The 10,000-nt window shown below is 41.4% G+C and overlaps 1 protein-coding gene across 4 annotated transcripts in view; it reads left to right on the forward strand.

Annotated features, from left to right (window-relative positions):
* The window catches only part of hpn (hepsin), a 34,208-nt gene that overhangs the window by 14,485 nt on the left and 9,723 nt on the right, over positions 1-10,000 (forward strand). For all 4 annotated transcript variants that reach the window (XR_013937690.1, XM_080540291.1, XM_080540290.1 and 1 more), the window contains 4 exons: positions 1,022-1,141; positions 7,547-7,587; positions 8,121-8,286; positions 9,709-9,956. Coding sequence is in view for 3 of the 4 variants with exons in the window: in XM_080540291.1 (XP_080396417.1) it covers positions 1,022-1,141; positions 7,547-7,587; positions 8,121-8,286; positions 9,709-9,956 (575 nt within the window). In the remaining variant the exon portion in view is untranslated. The remainder of the gene's footprint in view (positions 1-1,021; positions 1,142-7,546; positions 7,588-8,120; positions 8,287-9,708; positions 9,957-10,000) is intronic.

The following is a 10,000-nucleotide window of genomic DNA, read 5'->3' on the forward strand; positions in this document are numbered from 1 at the left end:
ATCAAATAGAGTGCAAAAAAGCAGCATCTGCACACTCAAATATGTGCAAAAAACAATGTTTATTGCAAGCTTTCGGTCCCCAGGCTATCGGACAATGTAAACAAAAGCTGTATGACAAGTTTGTATGACGCAGTTTGACGAGGCTGAAAGCGCACAGGGTTGCCAGATGGGATTGACAATTTACAGTCTAAACGTTCTATAACCTCAAAATCAAGTAGCCCATTCCGCGGTAACCCGCCCCATCTGGCAACCCTGGACGCAACCCTGGACGCGAAATGCATTTTGGGAAATAGGACCCGAGCTAGTGTCCATCGTAACTCACTTCAATTTTCACGGAAGTAACTGCTCACCTACTAAATTTCTCGCATACTCAAATCTTGCATACTGTACAGTGTGAACGTACTACATACTCAAAATCTACGTCATATCTAGTATGAGTAGTATGCTAGTACGAACACAGCCTTGGTCTCTAGACTTGGTTAGGTGATGTAGTTGGTCTAGACTTGGTTAGGTGATGTAGTTGGTCTAGACTTGGTTAGGTGATGTAGTTGGTCTCTAGACTTGGTTAGGTGATGTAGTTGGTCTGTAGACTAGGTTAGGTGATGTAGTTGGTCTAGACTTGGTTAGGTGATGTAGTTGGTCTAGACTTGGTTAGGTGATGTAGTTGGTCTAGACTTGGTTAGGTGATGTAGTTGGTCTAGACTTGGTTAGGTGATGTAGTTGGTCTAGACTTGGTTAGGTGATGTAGTTGGTCTCTAGACTTGGTTAGGTGATGTAGTTGGTCTCTAGACTTGGTTAGGTGATGCAGCTGGTCTCTATACTTGGTTAGGTGATGTAGTTGGTCTAGACATGGTTAGGTGATGCAGTTGTTACTGACCCATGGGAGGGAGTGTGTCCATGACTACTGTACCAGAAGGGGTCTGTAGACATGAAGACATGTAGACATGAAAGTGTGTGTCCGTGTGTGTGTGTGTGTCTGTGTGTGTGTGTGTGTGTGTGTGTGTGTGTGTGTGTGTGTCAGGGTGGTGAACCACTCCGTGGCCAGCATCCCAGAGGGCAGTGCGGACAGAGGAGAGTTCTTCTGTGTGAAGCAGGAGGAGCTGACCTACGGCAAGAAGATCAAAGATGCTCTGTACCCCTGGTAATAACACCTCTATAACACTCTCTACCCCTGGTTATAACACCTCTATAACACTCTCTACCTCTGGTAATAACACCTCTATAACACTCTCTACCCCTGGTAATAACACCTCTATAACACTCTCTACCTCTGGTAATAACACCTCTATAACACTCTCTACCCCTTGTAATAACACCTCTATAACACTCTCTACCCCTGGTAATAACACCTCTATAACACTCTCTACCTCTGGTAATAACACCTCTATAACACTCTCTACCCCTGGTAATAACACCTCTATAACACTCTCTACCCCTGGTAATAACACCTCTATAACCAGGGGTGCACATAACTGGTGCGCCAGTGCGCATGCGTCGCCAAAATGCATGCTGCGCGGAAGATCAGCGGCATGAACGCGCTCTTGCGCACCAACAGCTGGGAGCGCTGGGAGAGGAATTTACTTCCTCAAAATCCACCTGCTGACTGCTGACTGCTGCATCACTGCAAGCCCCGTAACGCCATCACAACGACCACGGCGACTCCCCTCACGAAAACATTCGGAAAGTATCGTAACTTGTACTTTCATTCCGCGTATCGCGTATCGCACGGTTATCACGCCGACACGTGACAATTCAGTCCCGAACGACTCGTCGCTAAAAGGAAAAACAACACCAAGGAACTTCACGTTTCTTTTCTCTGAAGCTTTCAAACGTTCAGACGTTTGTTTTACAGCTTCATTATCGCACCTAGACCCCTGACCCAGGGAATATGGTTGGGAATTCTATTAGAAAGAAGAAAAAAAAGACTTTGTTGCACAATCAAAATAATGAGCTATTTAAAGTGATAGCCTACAACATCCTCTACCATGGTTGAAATTGAGGACAGTGATAACTTACAGCAGTCAAGAGAGCAGTGATGATGATGATTAAGCTTGTAGCATAAATAAATGCTTAGGCTGTAACTTTTTGTTGAAAAGTTGATTTCAGTGTTTACAGAACAGAGCAGTGCTTAAAGAGATGTCAGTTGATTTCATTGTGTTTAAAGAACAGACATTCAGTTAGTGCTTAAAGAGATGTCAGTTGATTTCATTGTGTTTAAAGGAGTCTGACAGACTTTCATGCTTAAAGAGCAGTCATTTGATTTTGCATTTGTTTCTTTTGTTTTGCACACAATCATTTGTTCGTTCATCTTTATTTATGAATAAATGTCGTTTTGCTAATATAAGTTATCCATGTATCCCTTTTTTATCCATCCTGTGGGACGGGTCGTGACTCGCGAGCTCGGGGAGCACCAAGCAGCATCCCTAGGTGCTCCTCTGAGCACTGGCCCCCAAAAGTTATGTGCACCCCTGTCTATAACACTCTCATAACACTCTCTACCCCTGGTAATAACACCTCTAAAACACTCTCTACCTCTGGTAATAACACCTCTATAACACCTCTATAACACTCTACCCCTGGTAATAACACCTCTATAACACTCTCTACTCCTTGTAACAACACCTCTATAACACTCTCTACCCCTTGTAACAACACCTCTATAACACCTCTATAACACTCTACAACACTCTCTACCCCTGGTAATAACACCTCTATAACACTCTCTACCCCTGGTAATAACACCTCTATAACACTCTCATAACACTCTCTACCCCTGGTAATAACACCTCTATAACACTCTCTACCTCTGGTAATAACACCTCTATAACACTCTCTACCCCTGGTAATAACACCTCTATAACACTCTACCTCTGGTAATAACACCTATCCCTTGTAATAACACCTCTATAACACTCTCTACCCCTGGTAATAACACCTCTATATGGAGGTGAGATTGAGAATTGAGAACTACCCTTGATATTATAGCTCCAGAAAAAAATCAAAAAAGTGTCATCAAAACGCAAAGCACCATGGAAACATGAAGAACTTTACCAATTGAAAAGAAACGGCCGTAAAGCAGAGCGCAAATGGAGAAAGTCTAAACTACATATACACCGTGACATTTTTAAAAACGGCCGGATTCACCAAAGTGTTCTTAAGATAATTCTTAAGACAATTCTTAAGAAAAAAGATAAGATGTTCCTAAGAATGTTCTTAAACGCTATTCACCATTTTTTTCTTAAGAATTGTCCTATGTCTTAAGAACTTCTTAGTTTTCTCACTTAAGAAGTTCTTAGATTTTGAACTGTGATTTTTACACCTGTGTGTCTCTCTCTCTCTCTTTTGAACTTATGAAAAACTTCCATCTAAAATGTGAATATAAAATAAATAATAGTAAGGACATTGTTTCAGTTACTTGGCCTACTTAAATAACATGTTCATAATGATTAATTAAGTAGTATACATCAAATACAACAACTGCCTCCTTGATTTACTTTCTGAGTACATTGTGGTGTCATCTAGGAATAGGCCTACATGTGACACAGGCTGAAAGGCCCATTTCAGTTATATCTCAAACATACAAACATGTGATAGACATTCACACATTCACACAAAACATTCACACAAAAGTACTCTGACCAACTTGAATTAACAATATGTGTTAACACATTGTCTAGGGCTAAACTAAATATTAATAAAATCAAATAAATGCAATACAAAATTGTTCAAGTAAGACTTACCTTTCACTTTAGCTGCTTTAAGACAGGTGAGAGCTTCTCTTAAAGTTAAGAAGACATTTGAGAAGAAATCTAAGAACTTTGTTTTGGAGAATCTCATTTGTTCTTAAGTTCTATCTTAGGAAAAATCTTAAGAAGAAAGTTAAGAAAAAACTAAAGTTAAGATAAGATTTTCTTCGGGAATACCAAATCTTCTTAAGTTTTGTCTTAAGAACAAATGTTGTTCTTAAGAACAAATTTGTTCTTAAAAACGCTTGGTGAATCCGGCCCCAGATCTTTACATATAATATGGCAATGAAGTTGGCTAGACAAACCTATTTCTCTGATATCATTTCTGAAAACAAAGGTAACCCCAAAGTGCTTTTTTCAACCATTGATCGTCTGATTAACCCTTCAGTGGTTGCGCCTGTTGAAAATAAGTCACTTTCAACCCTTAGATGTAATGAATTTGCTACATTCTTTCAAGAAAAGATTTCCATTATAAGATCAGAAATATCATTAGAGAATTCAAAATCTAATTTGGTACTCCCAGATGAATTAAGTATGCCTATTGCTGTCATGGATTCATTTGAGCTTGTCCATACTTTAAAAACAGTTGTTTCACAAATGAAATCCTCAACATGCTCACTTGATCCAATCCCAACATGGTTCTTCAAAAGTGTTTTTGACTGTTTAACTGACAATGCATTAGAAATTGTGAACTGCTCTCTATCAACTGGCATCTTTCCCACTCCCCTAAAATCTGCCATTATAAAACCACTACTTAAGAAAGGAAAGCAGGATAATTCTGTTCTCGGACATTTCTGACCAATATCTAACCTTTCATTTCTAAGTAAAATCCTTGAGAAAGTGATTTTCAGACAACTTGCTGATTTTCTTAGCAAAAACATTTTATTTGAGAAGTTTCAATCAGGTTTTCGTTCTAACCACAGTACTGAGACTGCATTAGTAAAGGTTGTAAACGATCTCAGACTTATCATAGATGCTGGTGGTGTATCAGTTCTTGTCTTGTTAGATTTGAGTGCTGCTTTTCATACAGTAGATCACACTATTCTAATACATCGTTTAGAAAACTGTGTCGGTCTCTCAGGACTTGTATTAGAGTGGTTTAAATCTTATCTAGCTGGTAGGCATTTCTCTGTTGTCCTGGGAGATGCTGTTTCTGATAATGTTGACATCACATGTGGGGTCCCTCAGGGGTCTATTCTTGGTCCCTTGCTCTTCTCCCTGTACATGATCCCATTAGGTGGAATCATCAGAAAACATGGTGTAAATGTTCATAGTTATGCTGATGATACTCAGCTGTACATATCAGTATTGCCTGATAATTCACATGCACTCAGCTCGCTGGAGAATTGTCTCAGAGATATAAAACTTTGGATGTCAAAACATTTTCTACAACTAAATCAGGACAAAACTAGTTTAATTTTAGACTATGTAGGCCAGGTTTTGTATTGTATTTGTTTGTGGTGGATGTTGTTGTTGTATGCCTGTGAACAGGGGGCCGTTCCACTAACGTTGATTAGTATATCAGCGATTAAAATAAATCCTGCGATCAGGCAACTCGGGATTGGAATTCAAGCCTCAGGTGATTCCTCGAACGAGGATCAGGCTTGTGTCATGAGTGTTCACAGAACACCGGCTTAGAAATCCTCGATATGGGCGCGTGCACGCAGACATAAAGAGCCCCGAAGAGTCAAACTGTCGAAATGAAGATTGATCTTTATGAAGACGACAAATAAGATGTAAAATAGTGTAATGCTGCCGCAATAAACAAGGCGAGGGAAATGGTTTGGCAAGAAATTGCTGACCGATTAAATGCGTAGGTCATACTAGCCCCAGTTATTGTTATATGTTCATATTTTAATAAATGAATATGTACTACTGTGGTGATCAGCAGCAGGCTATAAACCGTCATATCGTCACAATGGCCTAGTGGTATTGACCGCTGCCGTGGTATTTATTCTTCTTTTTAAGACGGTGGTTCAAATCCCTCTTCAGGCACACTTTTTATTGCATTTCGTTGTCTGAATCTAATCTAAAATCTCATCTAAAATATAGTAATAGTAAGTATATAGGCTATAAAATGATGGTGCAGGCTAATTTACAAGAACTGACACAATTACAATGGTGTTTGAAGCCTTTCTGAGTAAATTATGTTCTTCAACTGGACCCTGGATTTGGCATAGATTATTTTTTCTTATGATTACTGATGGATAGATGATTCACTTAGACAGATATATATAAATCGATTTTCTTGAAGGCTTCGGTTAAATGTAAAAAAAAAAAAACGTTAAGTTAAACCAGGTCTTGAACCCGCACCCGCAGCCTTTGGAACTCTAGCTGGCTGCCTTAACCACTGCACCAACCTCACCGCTGTAATGATGGCAATGCAAGTTGATTCACGTACCTATTTAATTTAATTTTTTACACTTTTTAATTTATTTATCTATCGATCTATCTATCACACTTTCAAAATATCAAGTTATCTATCACACAATCAAACTATCTATTGATCGATCACACTTTCAAAATATCAAATTATCTATCTATCACACAGTCAAACTATCTATCTATCTATCTCGTAAAAAGTGGGAACTAATATTTCCTAAAAGACACTTGACGGAACTGTCGTTCGGGATATAGTTTCCGCCTGTGAGACAATTTTGACGCACGTATTACCTAAACCAACCTCTAAACCTGCTCGCGACCAGAATAACTTAAAAGGACTGGTTGCATAGCAACCAAATAGCGAATTATTTGAGCCACATTGATGGAACCGAACGCAAGATGACATTATCGCCGATTAGAAGATAATCTCGCTTAGTGGAACGGGCCCCAGGTCACACTTGAAATTAAGCCCTTGGGACTCAATGTGTTTTTTTACCTGTATAAATAAAGGTTAAATAAAAAAATAAAAAAAATCTTGTCATTGGACCAAAACCACGAAAAGACAAATTGTCATATACGATGGGAACCTTGCTTTCAAACTGCAAACATGAAGCTAAGAATCTAGGTGTGATTATAGATTCTGATTTAAGCTTTGAGCCTCAAATCAAATCTATCACTAGAAATGCTTTTTATCATCTACGGAATATTGCAAAAGTTAGAAATGTTCTCTGGCAAGCTGATGCAGAAGTGTTAATGCATGCTTTTGTTATTACACGTTATTAGACCTTTCTGGTCTTCTCTCAGAAAGCTATTGGCCAGCTGCAATTAGTCCAAAATGCAGCAGCGAGAGTTTTAACCAAAACAAGTAGACGAGCTCATATAACTCCTATTTTAGAAACTCTACACTGGCTTCCTGTTAAGTTCAGAATAGATTTCAAGATCCTTCTGCTTGTTTATAAAGCTCTCACTGGCATAGCCAGAATATTTGAAAGACCTTTTGCTAGCATATCAGCCCAATAGAGCTCTCAGGTCTTCTGACGCTGTACAAAAGAAGAGATTTGGTGAGGCTGCATTCTCATTTTATGCTCCAGATTGTGGAATGCACTGCCAGTTTACATTAGGGATGCAACCTCAGCAAATATTTTCAAGTCAAGACTAAAAACCCATCTTTTTAATATTGCCTTTAAATGACTAAATAATTAAATTAAGATTATAAAAACCCATCCTTTCAATATTGCATTTAAATTACAAAATAATTAAATTAAGATTATATAATGAAGCACTTTGAGCTGCAACGTTTGCAGGAAAAGCGCTATACAAATAAAGTTATTATTATTATTATTATTATTATTATTATTATTATTATTATTATTATTATTATTATTATAACACGTCTGCTGTGTGTCTCTGTGTTTCAGTGACTGTGACAGTGGGCAGGTGGTCACTCTGGTGTGTCAAGGTAAGCTGCTCCCCTCCCTCCCTCCCCCCCTCCCTCCCTCCCCCTCCTTCCCCCCCTCTGCTGTGTCAAGGTAAGCTGCTCCCCTCCCTCCCCCTCCCCTCCCTCCCTCCCCCTACCTCCCTCCCCCTCCCCTCCCCCCCTCTGCTGTGTCAAGGTAAGCTGCTCCCCTCCCTCTCAACACCATCCAGATACACCAGAGAACCAGACAACAATAATACATCTCTCTCTCTCTCTGTCTCTCTCTCTGTCTCTGTCTCTCTCTCTCTCTCTCTCCCTCTCTCTCTCTCTCTCTGTCTGTCTGTCTCTCTCTCTCTCTGTCTCTCTCTCTCTCTCTCTGTCTCTCTCTCTGTCTCTCTCTCTGTCTCTGTCTCTCTCTCTCTCTCTCTCTCTCTCTCGCTCTCTGTCTGTCTGTCTGTCTCTGTCTCTCTCTCTCTCTGTCTCTCTTTCTCTCTCTGTCTGTCTCTCTCTCTCTCTCTCTGTCTCTCTCTCTCTCTCTCTCTCTGTCTCTCCCCCCCCCCCCCCCCCCCCTCCAGACTGCGGGCGTCGCTCCCTGACGGAGGACCGTATCGTGGGGGGTGTGGGTGCGGGGCGGGGCGCCTGGCCCTGGCAGGTCAGCCTGCAGTATGACGGGGTCCACCAGTGCGGCGGCTCCCTGGTCTCAGACCGCTGGGTCGTCAGCGCAGCGCACTGCTTCCCCGAGTGAGACACACACACACACACACACACACACACACACACACACAGACACACACACACACACACACACAGACAAATAGACACACACAGACACATACACACACACACACACACACAAGTACATGTACATGTTATATGTGCTCTATTATTCTACCTAGCCCAGAGTCCCCGGATGAGTGCCTCTAAAACTGAATTGTATTTTGAGAAAAACTGAATTGTATTTTGAGAACTGAATTGTATTTTGAGAAAAACTGAATTGTATTTTGAGAACTGAATTGTATTTTGAGAAAAAACGAATTGTATTTAGAGAAACTGAATTTGAAAACTGAATTAAAATAATGAAAACTGAATTGAATACAATTCAATCTGTCAAATACAATTCAGTTTTTGCTCAGATTCAATTCAATCTGTCAAATACAATTCAGATCTGTCAAATACAATTCAATTTGTGCTCATATTCAATTCAATCTGTCAAATACAATTCAATTTCTGATGGCACTAAAATAGCTCCATAAGGAACTACGCCGAAGTCCCACTAGATGCTTTATGGACTATAATCAAATCAAATCAAATCAAATGTTATTTGTATAGCGCATTTCTTACAAGATGCAACTCAATGCGCTTCACATACTGACAGATACATACCGCAAGCAGGCAAAAGTAAAAAACCTGTACACTATGTAGCCAGGAAAATTCCCTTGCAGCCCTCTACACATAGAGCGACTACTAACCAGTTTGCCTACCAGCACCCAGTGGTGGATCCCCACACCCTCCCCCGGGGAGCCCCCGCCGCCCCACACACCCAGCCCGCCCCACCACCAGCACACCCGGCCCAGCCAAGCAAGCACAGACCATAAAGGCCCCGCACAAGGACGGCCAAGCAGGTGCCCCGGCGGCGGAATAGACCAGGCACACGGGGCAGCCGGGGTCCCCCAAATGATAAATGCATGTGCACAGGCTGGATATCTCAGTACGGTGGTTCAGGGGGTATCAACATTAAACTATCCATGACTTCTTCAACTTGTTTCAGATTTCAATGTATGACACGTCATTTTAAAGCTTACAATCTACCCTTTCATAATCTGGAAAAAACAGAAAAATGATTTTGCCCTAGTTGCGGACTTTTTAACTATGCCCTGTCACATATGGTCCATGAATGTGGTTCAAAGCAAGACACACAAAGCAAAAAAGAGCGATCAACAAAAACATTGAGATGTCAATGATGGAATAAAAGTAAAGATTATATGTTTTTAACAACATAGTGATCATTGTGTTGTGTGTGTGTGTGTGTGTATGTCTGTGTATATGTGTGTTTGTGTGTGTGTGTGTGTGTGTGTGTTTGTCTGTGTGTGTGTGTGTGTGTGTATCTCTGTGTATATGTGTGTTTGTCTGTGTGTGTGTGTGTGTGTGTGTGTGTGTGTCCAGGAGGTACCGCCATGTGAGCAGGTGGAGGGTCCTGCTGGGCTCTGTGTTCTCTGCCCCCCACCCCCCCCAGCAGGGAGAGGCTGGGGGAGGCTGGGGGAGGCCGGGGGGCCCGAGGGGGGGGGGGCTGGTGCGGGAGGTGAGGACGGTGGTCTACCACAGCAGCTACCTGCCGTTCCTGGACGCCAGCATCGACGACAACAGCAGAGACATCGCCGTGCTGCAGCTCACCATGCCTGTCACCTTCACTGGTACACACACACACACACACACACACACACACAGACACACACAC

This window comes from Nansenia antarctica (assembly GCF_963989245.1).
Source record: "Nansenia antarctica genome assembly, chromosome: 10".
NCBI lineage: Eukaryota > Metazoa > Chordata > Actinopteri > Argentiniformes > Microstomatidae > Nansenia > Nansenia antarctica.